Here is a 16130-nt window from a genome sequence, read left to right as displayed (position 1 = left end):
ACAATAATCATCAAGTCAAGATGATTTGAGAAACACTAAAGATAGCTCTCTCTCTCTCTCTCTCTCTCTCTCTCTCTCATAGATAGAAACCAAACTTTTATCATCACTAGAAAAGTTCTGAAAATATGAATCAAGTCGCCTTTTGCTGTAGTTGGTATTAGCACATATGCTATGCCATTTGAGGTGATAATAGATATCCTTGTGTATGCTTGTTTTTATCAATTGAATTTTTTTATTTGGATGATGTTGTTCGTGATTTTCATTTCTTCATCGAGAAGATTTTCATATGCTGCAAAAATCAGCACTAATATGCAAGATAGCATGGTCATCACCATGAGACACCAAAAATAGGTATGTTATCTTTAGAGGATAGGAGAAAGGGTTGAGGGCTTTGGTTTTGAGTGGAGAGACAGAATGAAATGTCCTTTCTGTTCACCCAAAACTATACATTACTTGGATTCTATCAACACCACTTTCTATTTTTGTGTCTAACTTTGTTGTATTCTTTAATATGCCCTTTAAATTCAATCTCCATATCTGCAACATTGAGTTTATTTTTACATTAGAATGTGGCTGGAGAATCACCTTTTTTTGTTGTTGTTGACCAATCTGATGGCATAGAAATAAGATGACTCATGAAGAAAAACTAGGTGCAGCCATTAAATTAAAGAAGACATTTGGTTTAGATGTATGGACACCTTCTTGGGTATCAAATGGCCAAAGGGGACGGAAGACACAATGCGCATTTGAGTTATTTCTAACTTAATATGCTTTGTAAAGCATAAAAAACCTTCAAATATGTTTTCCTTTGAGGTCACATAGATCAAAACGTGACGTAACTAATGGTATGTTTATACTATTGAATTCAAGGGGTAAGGTACTTGCAGGCGAGTTAGAGGTGCTGGAAAAGATGTACATGTATTTTAAGGAGTATGGCGGTTGTATATCTATCTGTGCCAAGGTGAAAGCCCTCGTCTAAAAGATTCTGCAATATTATGAAGGTAATAGGCTATGGTTGAAGTTCTATAAACTGGTCAAAGGACTTTCATTACAATGTTAATATTGAAATAGATTATCCAACGGTTGATTTTGATTCCTTCATGAAGGAGTAGAGGAACGTAATTTGGTGTGTAAGCTACCTTATGTTATGTTGATGTTAAGTCTTTTCCTATATTTTTGTGATATGATATTTATATTTTGAAAGTTTCGAGTCCGCTTTTGATTATGTTGTAGCTGCTCATAGGTTTTAATGAACGACATTTTAGCTGCAAAAAGAAAGTCAAGTTCGCGTTTAGTAATTCTCGTAATAATTTGTGAAGCTACATGAAGGAGGTGAAATTCTTTTGACGTATCCAAACTCTCTGTCCAGCTTAAACACACTTATCGATGCAATGTCTCCAACAATCTGTTGTGAGAGGTTGGAAGTTTTCTTGGATATATTCTTAATAATATTTATTTTTTATATATTTATATGTTTAGATTTAGATTTGAATTCAAATTTAAATAAAAATTTATATTCGAATCCGAGTCCGATAATTTTGAATCGGATTTTGTCAATTTTTAAATTTAATTGTATTAGATAAAAAATATTTTTATGAATCTGATTCTAATTCGTATCCAAATTTCATCGGATATTTATATATATTGGAATCCTGGTGGATGTCATTCAATCCAATTTTTGAATGAGATATTAAAATTTTTTTTATATCCAATTTTTGAATGAGATATTAAAATTTTTTTTATATCCAATTTTTTTTAATCGGTTCGATGGGATATTCATCTCAAATCAACGTATTGACGATCCGGATACCAAAATCATCCAGCCCAATGCAAAGTAATGAATATAAGTAAAGGGGTTTAACTTTTCCTGTAATTACAGGAAACTAGTTCAGAGTTTATTAAATTTATCTGACGGGGATAGCTGAGAAATTGTTTCATAAAGGCCATCTCTCTGCGTTCTGTGGACTTCTGTGCACCGTGAAGGGTGAGATGGGAGGACACGGAGGGCTCAACATCCTCCCGCAGAAGAGGTGGAACGTCTACAACTATGAGAATCGGGAGAAGGTCCGGCGAGACGAAGAGGCGGCGGCCAAGGAGGAGCAGTTGAAGCAGGAGCAGGCCAGGCGGCGGGACGCTGAGTTCCGCCTTGAGCGCCTCAGAGCCCTCCGCGGCCTTCCCTCTCGAACCAACGAAGAGGCTCCCGATTCTGGCCCATCTTCCGTTCAGGATGAACAGGCGACTTCGGATTCCGGGCACATCAACCTCTTTGAGGGCCTCAAGGTCTTCCCCTTCGGCGGTGAAGGAGAAGACAAAGGCGAGAAGGAACGGTCGGATGACCGGAAGAAGGGGCAGGTGAAGCGGAAGAGGGAGGAGCCCCCCCTAGGGTTGTGACGGCGGAGGACGAGAAGTACCGGATGGGGTATGGGGTCGCCGGACCAGGCGTGAAGAAGCCCTGGTACCTCTCGCGGACGATCGGCGTTGTGGCGGAGACTGACGAAGCTGAGAGCGTCTCTGAACGGCGATCGAGCGGTTTGTAAAATGTTTTATTCCTTTTTTTTTCGGTTGTATTGTTTTTATGTTCCTTGTCTTTGGTTCTTGCTGGCGATCTTCTTTTGAAAAAAAATCTGTTGGTTTGTGGATGAGCATTTCAACTTCCTTTGATTGAATGGATTGTTAGTGTTCTGTAGTTGCAATTTTCTGTTTAACGTTCCTCCTTTCTGCCGCTGGTTTCTTGAGATCTTTGATACCATCTTTATTGGACCTGAATGGGTTTCTAGGGTTTGAGAATTGCGAACGGTTCATATAGATATTGGGGAAAGTGATTCCGTTTCTTCTCTATGTTTGTTTTGGCGGTTTCGTGACTGTTGTCTAACTGATTCTTCCGTTTTTCATGTTTGCTTTGTTGGTGCGGTATTAATATCCATAGTGGTTGGTGTTTCAGAATCTGTGAAGAAGAGCGGGAAGAAATCAATTGCAGAACTGAGGGAGGAAAGGATGAAGAGGGAGAAGCAAGAGAAGGAAAGGGCTCGACTGTTGCTGTCTAAGGTTAATGGAAAATTTGATAGACAGAGTAGGAGATATTCAAGATGAAACACTCTTTTGTGTTTCTCTTCTTTGTTCGCTAAGTTTTGACTGTGTGTATACTATTTTGATTGTGCAATTTGTATATCGTGAAAAATATCAGTCCAGCAGTTGAAAAAAAAAATGAAAGAGAAAATTGGTCTTCTGTTAAAATCTTGTCCGATATTTTACAGTGATTCTTCTTGCAGCTGGTTCATTTGGGCTTGAGGTTGGTGGTGCTGCTTTTTCTTGTTGAATTTCTATGTTGGTGATGCAGCTTTTTCCTTTTGAGTTTCTGTAATGCGCATATATCAACTGACAGAATTCTGTTTCTACAAATTTAGATTTTACAATGGTTCTGCATCTTCCAAAATATAGAGACAGTTTTCTTAAGCTTCAATGTTCTTCTGTTAGTGCATCATATGGGGCATAGTTTAGCTGGTTAGGCTGGCAGGCTGATGAGAGGCTGGCCATCAGTTTGATTTCCATGGGTGTAATGCTTCTGGGTCAACAGGGTGGGGTGCGGTACTGAGTTGAAGGTACACTTCAGCTGTGCTTGGGAAAGTTACTTCAAGATGAAACAGTTTTTGTGCTTCTTTTCTTTGTTCGTTAATTTCTGGCTGTGTGCATACTCTTTTGATTGGGAAGTTGTATGTTGTGGAAAATATCATCAGACTATTTAAAAAAATATAAAAAGGAAATGGATCTTCTGTTAAATATCTTGTTTGATATTTTAGTGTAGTTCTTTTTGTGGCTGGTTGAGTGGGCTTGAGACTGTGATAGTGCTTATTCTTTTTGAGTTTCTATAGCACGCATCCATCAACTGACAGAGTTCTGAATGATAATGTCTTAAGTTTGTGTAACTTCCATATTCTCAGTAATCTGATGATATAATTGGAATAGCACACATATGTTTGCGTGCTTTTCTAAGTGGGCTAAAATCTGGTGATCAGAAATATGGTAGGCTCCTCGAGTGGGATTTTCGTACGTGTATTAATGGCTTCTACATGATTGATAAAATGATTCCTTATTCCTGGCCTCTTTATAGGCACTGCAGATTAGCTCTTGCTTTGCACCAATTTTATATTTCTTAGAGAGAGGGAGAGAGAGAGAAAGAATAGTTACTAATGCTCTCGGTTGATGTACTTCCTTGTTATGTCTTCTCTGCGGTGATATGAAGAGTGAGTAGATCAAGAATTAGAAAGGAATGTCAGTATTCATGAGAAGATTATCTGCAGGCTTCTTCAATGAATGGAGGCAATACGCTTATGACGGATTTAGAGTTTGGGGGAACAGATCCCGGGTAACCCTTTCAGGATTGCATTTTGTCAGAACTTTTCTTTTTAGGTTTGGCCTCAGTCAGTTGCATTGGTTTGGGTTTTCGTGAAAGCCTTTTCATCTTGTTTATTATCCCGGCAATGTCCGGCAAGTTTCTAGGAAAACTTTTTCTCCCTGGTTAGGATCTGCATTTCTCTGTGAAGGAATGTTACCTCTCACAGTTGGTTTTGACAGTCCATTAAAATTTCTGGATTCCCGAACACTTTTTGGCTTTTGCTCTCGGTTGAGATATCTGTCCAGTTCATCACAATCTTCTTTCCGTGATGTGCCATACAATCTCCACTCAGGACTAATCCAATGTGAATCTTCTCTATCGGTGTGAGAGATTCCTGGATCATTTTTTTGTTTTTTTTTTTTACTGTTGGCTGCTTACCTTAATCATTGTGCTAGCTACTCGCCTTGCGAGATTTTTACTCTTGATTTCGAGCTTGTAGAAGCTGCATATTTATGACCAAGAATCGGGTTCCCAGTTCTAAGTATTTTGTATACCATTTGTCTAGATATTTTCACCATAGGAAAGCAACTATTGAAGTCTATTATATGCATCTTCTGTTCTCTTGCAGACAGACTTTCAGTTGTTAATTGCCGATTTCTGTGTGGAATGTGTATGATGATCCATTGTTACGACCTCAAGGTTTGCTTCTTTGTGCACACGGATCATCTTCTAACATAGTGTGATGACATTTTAGGAAGAGGAAAAGTCATTTTCCTGTCTGCGTGGCAATGGCATTACCTGGCTGCAAGAGGAATCTCTTCTCCAACTGTGCCCCAAGGCATGATCTGGGTAGGCTAGAGCCAAGTTTTTGTAACTGAACGCCAACAGCTTGTCATGAGACAAAGCAGAACGGCGCCAATAGCTGCTTGTCATTGAACAGCGTTGGTTAGCGCTTGAACAAGTTTCTTATCCGATGCCCGTAGGATTTGAACCTCGAAAATCTAGGCTTCACTGATTGCGTTAACCTCGTCTGGGTTGAAGAAAGATGTTGGTTTGTAAAAACGGCAAGAGGGCGACAAGACGTTCTTAAGCATCAATGGAAGGTTCTAGAAACATCTGACCAGAAAACATCGGTGCTTCAGTGGTTCATCAATTGCTCGCAGTTTCAAGCTAGCTGGTCATTGATTCGGGCTGGCGATGGTCAGAATAAGTTCTGGGGATCTGATCGTTTTTTGCTGTATTGTGTTTGATTGAATATGATTTTTTATGCATTTAGATGATCCGAGCCTGAATCATTAACACATCTCTACCGTTGTTACATTTTCTTAGCTTCTATATCCAAACAGCAAGGCAGCTGGAGGCGTTTTCCTACCATCTTTTACATCATTCCTTGCTGTCCAGAGGCTCCACAAAACCATGGAAACGGATGAGGGCCAGCATTTCCCAACAGCTTCATCCCTGAGCCTGTCCTTCATTCACCTGACCCTTCACAAGACGCAAAGCTATCCTTCTTTGCTCTTTGCTCTTGATCCCATTTATTCCTAACGTATGATTGGTTATCGTAATAGCTGTTCAGGTCAGCTAGGCAAGCCCAGCCTTATAGTCAGGCTAGGACTTGAAGAGCGTGGAACTATCTGACGTTAGGGCCGACTTTTACATGTAAACATATTCCGGGTTTACTGGGTCCGGCATTAGGGTCTGAAGACACGAGTCGTTTGATCAGTGGGGAATAAGTTCTTCTTAGAAAGGACTTTGTAGAAGGACCTTTCTAAAAATTGAACACGCCCTCCTCCTAATATAGACAGTCGCTCAAAGGTGTACATCTATCATGGGGTTCAGGGCTGCATGGAAACTGTGTGATTCGGCGATGTATGAATTGCATTTATGAAGCCTAACTTCTTCATGTATGACGGCTATACGTATATTTATCGAATCAGAATCTAATCGCTCTATGACCCCCACATAGCCAAATTAGGTACGATTCGTAATCTGCCTCTAAGATTTTTTGGGCAAGTGGGGAGACTGATTATTTGACGTTGGTGGTGAGGAATGCACTAATAAAGCCCCCACTGATGTTTCTTCTGATTAATCATCATGAGTGGGACTCGTTATTGACTGAAATCGTCTATCTTGATGTTGGCATCAAACAGCTGTCCTGTCATAGACATTGTGGCAGCGTTTAAGCTTCCAAGCAATGTTGTCCAGATCGGCCGAAGTGGCAAGTTAATTATTTAGTGTTTTGTACTGAAATTAGTTTCTGTATGATTTTTTATTTATATTTTTTAATATCATTTTTTAATTATTTTTGGCCAATTCACAAGAATCACAACCAATTCTGCTGAATCAGTTAATAGGCCGATTCATGGAACTGGCGGCCCTGGTTTATGAAGGTATTTTTTACACATTGCTTCTAGCGTAAACACATAAATTATGATCCATACAACCATGGAATTGTGTTTGTCTTTAGGTTGTAGTGTAGCTGGTTGTTCTGGCAATTTAATCGTCAATGTGATTCTTATGTGTTGCAATTCCACTGAAATGCCAACCACTGAACTGCAACAATGTAGGTGAAGAATGTTTTGTATCTCACCCAAGTCCTGAAAACAATTCTAAACCTCAAGAACAAAAAAAAATGTAAGAGAGCTTTGGCCCTTCTTCGGGTCGCTTCTGCTCATCCGTAGCATATACATTTGTTTCAATTACATATTAAATATATATATATAATTTTCATGTTATGGAAATTATCATATTAAGCATAAAACCACTTTAATCTTAAGAGCATATACCAGCATGTATTTGAGTTTGTATCCGCGTGTGGGTTCATGCATGCATTCCTTATGTGCCATGTCAACTTATCCATACCATCCTTTTCCAATTTGAAACTTGAAGAAAACCTGGAGAAATTTTTTTTTATGGGAGCACTTATTCAATACCTTTAATTTTTTTGGGGCACTTACATGCATAACAAACTAACAATCAAATACATCAAAACGTTAACATATATATTAAACTAATTTTATGAGGTTGGTGCGGGCAACTGCCCGCACCAACCACCATGTGGCATGCCACTACTCCGGTCCATGCAATGATGCAAGTCTGGAATCGGATACAGGAGTGGCGAGGTCCACATTAGGGTTGGAATAGACCCATCCCGTTCACTTCTCCTATTTCTTGAGAAGATCCAAATCTCAAACCACAGATCCGGATCAGATCCAAAACTGGGGCTACCATCCAATCCAACGTTGGGTTGGGAACTGAACTTTTGAGGGTTTTGAAGACGTTAAGAACATTTTGGGAGTGTGCACTAGCGGCCGTCAACATCAAATAACCGCTTTATTACACCAAAGGCAATGATTGATAAATTTTTCTCTTTTTTGCCTTTTTCAAGTCTAGGGATGTCATGGAATTGGAGGTGCAGTTATCTTTTTTGGGTCCTTTACGATTGTTTGGAGATTTGAGCATCTGGCTTTTTTGTAAAGCTGTTTTACTCGTTACCTTTTCCCTTTCTTTTTCCCAAAGATACTGTAGAAAGTAGCTGCAATTCCAGATTATGCCACAGTGACACGGTAGGCTAAAAATGTGGCATCTTCCTAACCTCGCTCATCATATCAGATTCTTCTCTTTATCCAACCTGCCTGATAGAATTTAATATATATATATATATATATATATATAGATAGAGAGAGAGAGACTGCCACTTGAAATTTTAAATATGTATGAACACCAATTTTTATGTTTTAGTTTTGTTGACACACCCGCATAGGCTACATGAAAAAAAAATTACATGTAAGTTTTAGAAAATTTTATTTACCCTATATAAAAATTTTTGAAAAATGATATTTCGATCATAGTCAAAATTTAGAAACTTTAATTCGGCCTCCTCATAAAAAATTTCTAGTTCTGTCCCTGGTGTCGCATGATGACATGGGCACCATAATCCGGCAGCGGGGAGGGTTCCTCCTTCCCCTTTCAGCCGTTCATCAAAAGGGGAAGCAGAGAGGAAGTTCTCCTGTCAGTTGACGACGGCGTCCAAGGCATCGGCTGGCACCACTCGTTTGTCCCGAACTGTCAGAACAACTTAAACAAATTTCTGTCTTTGTTTAAAGATTTACTGTTTGCTAGCTTGATCATTCAGAAGCTCAAATCGTCATGTTATTTATGTTTGGTTCTACATACCTATTTGGTGCTCTTGACAGCTCTGCAGGCCGGAGCAAACTTTTCGATTAATATCAAGATTTGAACTGGCTTCATCTTTTATGGGAAGCTCTTTAATTTTATTCCTTTTTGAGAGCATTGTATGGCATCTCTGTTTTCTTGCTTCCAACTTTCCTTATCATTTCTTTTCAAGTAATTTCTTATGTTGTAATTGTTTCCAACACATAGCTAATTTGGTATTGTAGACTTTCAAATGTATTAAATAAGCTATTACTCTGTGGTCATCTAAGCTTAAACCATGAGACAAGGGAAAATTGCATTTTGTGTCCTCTTACACATGCAAGAAGAGCCACTCAGTGAATCAAAGAATTAAGAGATTAAGTCAAATGGAGAGTTGGCAAACTAGCTTAAACAAGTCAAGCTCAAGCCGGGACTTGGTCTATAGAGTCGAGCTTGAGGTGACCTTGTACAGCTGAATTCAAGCTTGAGCATAGCTCGACTCGAGGTTGAAGGGTTGAACACTGGGTGCGTGTTCTGGCCTGAATATCCACAAACCCTTTCTTATTATGACTAGAGACGCAAGGGCAGAAAAAAGTTTGAAACAATGTACGAGACTCCGACAACATAAAACTCCTGATCTTGCACCGTGATTGGTTCTAGCTATGCTAAGTCCCTCGAGGCATACTTTGACCCCCAATCAATCTTTAAGAGGGAGTTTGATAACGATTATATTAGTTTGTTCGGGTCCGAGCCCGATTAAGTCGGGTACCATATACTAGTTAGATACTCGACCCGATGCGAAGTCTACGGACTACTACAAAGTATCGCACATCATATACTATTCATCTTTTTATTATTTTATATACTTAAAAAAATTAGTTAATATTTGCCAAGAAGTAGCAGTTCTTAGTTGGATATGGGCCCGCTTGGTCCCGTTGACAGCACTAAAGGGAAAAAGTGAAGTGGGAAGGAGAGGATACCTTCCCCACTCCAAAAGCTTTGATCTCTTCGTCTTCCAACTTTTTTTTTTTTTTTTTTTGCCTGATTCTCTTTTGTGCAACAGAAGGCTGTCCCCTCCTTTTCCTACTGCAACCCCTGCGCTGTAAAAAGTGATCCGCCTGAATCGGCCGATTCATAATCGAACGGCGACGGTGGCCGATACGGCGGGGCAGTTGCTTTTTTTTTTTTTAGTTATTTTTAAAATATGTGTTTTAAAGGGGCTTTAATCTTTTTCTTTGCTTATATTTATTTTTTAACAATAAACAACACAACAGTTTTTGTGGATTAATTTCCCGCTTGGCCGAGTCATTGAATCTACAGATTCGATTCGGAATTTTATTTTGGTGACACTTCTCAAACGGTTCTCTTCTCGCCAATACATGGTTTATCCTATTTACTATATATCACCATCGGACACGAGCCGAGACAAGCTCGAGGGCTGAACTTGACTCGACTTAAATGGCTTGAGATCGAGTCAATTGTACAAGGTCAGCTCATGTTCGACTTGAGCCCCAACTCGAGCTCAACTCGTTTTAAGCTGTTTGTATCAATTCCTCATTTGACTTGATCTCTTTCCTTTGATTTAATTTTGAAAATTGCAAAACCAAAATCCTAGATTAGATTAGCTTACTTGAGTTCAATTAATGTAACTCGAACTTGACTCATTTATAAGCTTGTGTTTCCAGTTAAGCTGGAGGCAAGGTAGAACTAGAGAGTTGTACATCCCTAATTAGAATCTTCCCTTTTCTAGATCCGTTTAAATAGATCTAGTACTAATTGGATCTGTGTTAGGCGTTTCTGCATGAATTACAGGTCCAACTCGGAAACTACCCGAACCTGGGTATGGTTTTAGAGGACTTGATGCTTGTTCGTCCTGAGTCTGGATCCGGATCTGATTAAGTCAGATCCGGTTCGGTCAGCGGAGAGGTGAAAAAAAAAAAGCGACTAAACCCCCATTTCAGATCTGACCCGTTGGCAGCCTTATGAATTTTGCAGTTATGAAATCCGGATCTGGATTTAAATATGGGCCTAGTGAATGGTATGAGGATTGCATCTGGGCCTGATGCATGAAACTCCGTCGTTTTCTACTTCATTTATTTGAATGGCATCCTACACAAATTGTGATCCATTTTCAAAAGGCCTAGTTACACGAGCCAAGTAGAGCCCGAGTTCATTGAGCTTGAGCTTGGCTCGAGTCTCGAGCTTGACTCGGCTCAAGCCCGATAATAGCTCAACCGAAGCAAGTAGAGCTCAACTCGGCAGTTATGTGTTGAGTTCGAGTTCAAGTCGATTAAGGCTCGACAAACTCGTTTGAATAAAATTGATATTCATTGTTACGTGCTGAACTCGACTCGATTAAGGCTCGACAAACTCGTAAACTCGTTTGAATATATCGACTTGATTAAGGCTCGAGCTCAACTCGGCAGTTACGTGTTGAGCTCGAACTCAACTCGATTATTTGAATGAGTCGACTCATGAACTCAAGATCGACTCATTAAGAAAATGACTCGGCTCGAACTCGTTCACAAGCCGAACTTAATCAGCAAAAGAAATCCTAAGTGGACCACCAATCAGATCCGATTTTGGTACCACATTTTTCTAACTAAATCTAAATCTAAATATGATTGGGGAATGGCTCTTGAGAATTCCACAACCACCTTTCCCCAAGTATCTAAAAACTTTTCCGATGAAATCATTTCCAAATAATACTGAGTTTTCTTCGGATAGGTCTCAGCTTTCTCTCTCTACCAAGTGATGGGTAGAACAATTGGTTGAGTTAGGCGGCGTGTTACAGTCATGTCCTCAATTCAAATCTGGGAAGGTGCTATTTTGATTATATCGATTAATGTTTAGCTTGAGGGTGCAATTGTGGATGCTAAGTGGACCTATTCTTGTCTCTTCCTCTTCCCTTCATCTTCTCTCTCTCTCTCTTTTGTTCAATGATTCACTGTGTTTTATATTTTTATGTGGAATAACATTTATTCTCACTGTGTTTATATTTTTATGTGGAATAACATTTATTCTCAGCGAGAGGCTTTTGTTTTCTTTCAAACATGGATGGGGAGCATTTAACGCTTGACAGAATCCACTCCTGGTCAGAAAAAATCTGAAACTAACTGTTCACGTACACCTTTAATTAAGGAGCCATTGATTTTCAAGCACCGTCACGTGGAGCCACGGAAATGTCATTGAATGTCCAGAATTGATTGAATAATTAATACTGGTGCTTGCTCGAGTCAAACAACGACTCAAATGTCACAAAGGGAATTGATCCAAATCTAATATAAAGATTTTGATTTCACTTCAAGGAGTACGGTATGATGGCGTAAGATTGGATAAAATCGGTGTTCGTGATGATACTTGATCCGTATGAAAAAGGTTGAAATCAAGTTCCTACATGTGGATTGTGATTAATGAATCTGACTCTGAATATATGATGGCATAGAACATCTTTTCAAACTCAAAAAGATTGTGAAATGTCAGATTCAATCAGAGTAACCTGCTAGCGCTTAACCAAATATTAATTTCAATGTTGATTCTTCTGCTCTTTGGCATCCCTTTCTCTTGGATGAGTACCCTTTAATAGTATTTGTTTTCATCTCTCTCTCTCTCTCTCTCTCATTATATATATATATATATATAAGGTGTGTGTACCTTTTTATTTATTTACTTATATATATATATATATATATAGAGAGAGAGAAAGAGTTCAACTCTGCTGTCTGCTGGAATTTAGTACTAAAGAACAATCATTAAATTAGTATATTTACTACAGTCTATGTATGGTATAAGGTGGTTTTAATGATGATTTATGGTCCAATTTATGTAGCATATGACAACATTGACTGTTATATATATATATATATATATACATGAAAACGGGGGCTATTTATATCACGGCTGGCCAGGAAGGGGACTTTACTTACCCTTCAGACAAGTTTTTCCTACACAAAACGACCAAAGAGAAAATGATTTTCGTATAAACAAATAAGACAGCAGATTTTGTTGTGATAATAAGAAGCCCGCCCAACTCGTGAGCCAATAAGAAACGACAGTCAAGTCTGACTTTTCATGCACAACAAATAAGTGCTTAAGGTTTTATGTAATTCTTGACCTCACATTAAAAAAAAAATGAAACTAAAGGTGAAAAATATCTAGAAATTTAAAAATTCATAAAAAAAAATAAAAACAAACGCAAAAAGAAACCAGGTGTAGACAAGGAAAAATGAGTTTCAAGCAGAAGTATACATACTTCACTGACGGCAATGACAAAACCACAAAATTTTTTTATGAGGCAGGCCGAATATATTTTCAAAATTTGGACAATGGCTAAATACAAATTTTATATAAAGTAAATGAAATTTTTTAAACTTGCATATAAATTAAAAAAAAAAAAAAGAATTGAAAGTTGAGGCTAAGGCACCTTCCAATCCCCCTTGACTCCGCCTTTTGTTGAAAGACACTTACCACATAATGAGAGACATTTTATATGTAAGTAAGCAAGAATTTAAGGCGGACCAATATATAAATAAGAAATTTTTATTGAATTGTATGGACAATTGTCCAGCCCCTGGTTTCAAGAACAATCAATAATTATTGAGCATCCCATTAATCATGCTAGCAGACAACTCAACACATTTAAAAAACTCAAAAAAAAAAATGTTGGGAGTTGGGTCCCGACCGTATTATTATCAAAATACGATAGAAGCAAACGATACGAGATGAATAGAAAAGAGCATTACAAAAAAGTACATCCCCAGCCAACACCAACACAGTCGCTCCTCTCTCATATACGAAATTATGTATAGTTCCTGCACAATAGTGAAAGTGTATTTAACTAACCAAACATATATTATTTGTCGTTTTGTACCCTGGGGCGTATGCAGATGTGGACAATTACCGGCATCGGCCCACAAGAGTGTTTATTTTCATATCGAAACTCTATGGCAGATCTCACTTACATGTAGGTGCATCTTAAAAGTTTAAAATGATATAAAATTTTTTAGCTTTGCCTCTTTTTGTATCGTTACAATCATCATCAATCTACCTTCTACCTACCACATCTTGTCTGATGACCTGGAACTTTTGTTCTTCCATTTTAAGTAAAACCCTAATGTCTCTGCCTCTATGTCTCTCTCAAAAGTTCAACATGTTTAGGTGGAACTCTAATGCTGGGATAAAAATACCGAGACCAAGCAAAAACACTTGGTTTAAAGTTCTATGTTTGTTTTGCCGTGAAACTTTCCTAGATTTCTAAGTCTCGGCTCCACTTCTACAGTGGAATACCATGTATTCAAACGTGGCGTAAAGGCTGCCATTATACCCCAAAGGGTGGTATCGTATTGGGCGGCAAGGTGGTCTGTCTTATCTAAGGACTCATGTTCGAATATTGGAGTGGTCACTATCACATCCCAATGCGCTTTACTTAGGGACTATAAAAGGTCTCGAAGCATGCTCTGTGAACCCAATGGTAACTCAGGGGGGCGGGCACAAAAGGGCCAATGCCTTCTCTTAAGAGTGGCAGAATGAATCACTCACCCTTATTTAAAAAAAAAAGCCACCATTATATTACAGGTCATCATCATTCTTGACACAGTATGAACTGAACTTTCATTGTCTACTTGCTTTTGGAGCAAATGAGGCACATGGACTATGCGTGACCATATCTGCACCAGCTACCTTGATTCTTCATCTCATTGTATGGCCCAGACAAGCATTCTTCCAAGAGTTCGAGACAAAATTACTAATGATGATAAAGTTTACGTGGCCGCTATCATTATCTGCATGGATATTTATACTTCATCATATACGTTAACCAAGTTTGACATATTTTTGCTTTGCCCCACATTATAAACTTTGCAAGAAAATTTTGCCATGAGATCAATTCAATGGGTATAATGGTTACTCTCATGTTATTTTTTGCAAAGAATGCACCAACAGGGCATACTAATAAACATAATAGTGAACCTTTCCAAAGTAGGAAATCCAAAATTCGAAGCGTTTGATTACTCTAGACATAGGATCCAAGGTTGAATTTGATGTGGGACCCAAGGTAAACCAAACCCTAAACTATTTTAAAGATACCATCTAGAAATCAATTGTCCACCAACTCCAACCTTGCATCAATGTATATTTCAGTCAATATATCTTATGTCCTTTCGAAAAAATTTGTGGATTATTAAGATCTTAAGTCACTTGAAACGTCATGCCCAAGGGGCGTAATAGAACTGGTCGGGACGTGGTATACGTTGATGGCGTGTGTCCTTGTTTTGATTCTCGTAGGTTCTACTCTTCTGGGCTGCAAAAGGTGGGGTGTTCCGTCATGTGTTTTCTGATCTTAGGGTTGCAAATTTAGGAGATGAGGGGAGTCCATTGACGTTTTGTCAACATGATGTTGAACAAGAATTAGACCTTAGTTTAGACTTAATTTGGGTTCAAAACTCCTATAGCAATAGCAAACTCATAGCACTTTTGCGCGTACCAAAGGCTTTGATGTCACTATGTGGCCAAAATCTTGGATTTGATGTTTGATTGGAGGGAGTCTGAGCTCAAATTCTTGGATACTAGATCCTTAGTAGTATCATATCACTTTGGATTTCAGATCCGAGATAAACAAGTGCTCGTTAAATATTTGGTCTAAGTTCAAACACACAAGCATTGCAAAACCACGTTGTCTTTCAAACAAAAGGCTTCAGGGCATGTTTTGGGGAGATTTCAAATCAGTGTTGTATTGTATGTATAAAATATAGGAAATGTCAACAAATTGGATTTCAATCAGATATATATAAAGAAAAAAAATATATATCATATCTGAATCCAAAATCCAAATTCATAATTTGAATCTGATCGAAGTTTAATTTTTAGATTAACATCTGAATCGGAATCCGAATTTTAAGCCAAATCCAAACCATATGATAGATTACTGCTGAGAGACGACGTTCAAGTAATCGCGGACTTAAGATCATACATACCATTGATTTGAACTTCGAATCCTAAATTCTTAAGAACTCATATCACCTTGAACGCAAGATTGAAGCAATCAATCAAACACCCTCTTAATGAGGACAACACTTTGGTTCTTGGCCGCCTCTCATTCTGACCTAAACCCTTCCAATTCAGGGCAAAAGGTGGCGATTCGAGCTCATGCCCGGATTGTCAAGAAATGTGATTAATGAGCTTATGCACCCGAATAAAGCTTTTGATTTAGTCAAAATTTAATTATTAGTAGGCTTTCGTACCAAACTTGTCTAATCAAAGTTGTGTGCTACATCGACTTTGCTTGTTTAATAGGGACAACGACTCCCATGAGCGCGGAGACCAGCTAATTTGCGGTTGGTGAAATTAGTGTCCCGTTTATAATTCATGTAAGTTTATTTGTTTTTCAATTAATTTATAATATTTCATTTTAGAATATCAAAAGAATATGGCTCCCAATAAATGTCATATATAGAAAATTGAAATAAAAAATTAGATTTTTTTTTTGTCATTGAAAACTATGGCGAAAGGTGCATTTTAATATTAAAAACATAGTCAAACGTCACACATAAAATAAAAAAATAACCATCCAACTACAAAGGTCATGTGTTGTGCTGAAGTTTCCTACAAAACGCAAGCAGCAATAACGAGGAAATGTTTTTCCTAC

General features: G+C 38.3%; 1 protein-coding gene across 1 annotated transcript; it reads left to right on the top strand.

Annotated features, from left to right (window-relative positions):
- Window positions 1–1957: 1957 nt before the first annotated feature.
- LOC116250912 (uncharacterized) lies at window positions 1958–3246 on the top strand. The gene is given in 3 exon segments (XM_031624901.2): window positions 1958–2376; window positions 2379–2529; window positions 2942–3246. Coding segments are annotated over 3 exon segments (687 nt in total). The 5' UTR covers window positions 1958–1989; the 3' UTR covers window positions 3091–3246.
- The last annotated feature ends 12884 nt before the right edge of the window (window positions 3247–16130 follow it).

The sequence above is a fragment of the Nymphaea colorata genome, chromosome 3, assembly GCF_008831285.2.
Source record: "Nymphaea colorata isolate Beijing-Zhang1983 chromosome 3, ASM883128v2, whole genome shotgun sequence".
NCBI lineage: Eukaryota > Viridiplantae > Streptophyta > Magnoliopsida > Nymphaeales > Nymphaeaceae > Nymphaea > Nymphaea colorata.
Note: the sequence above shows the minus strand (reverse complement) of the source record. Positions and strands in the feature narration are given on the sequence as shown.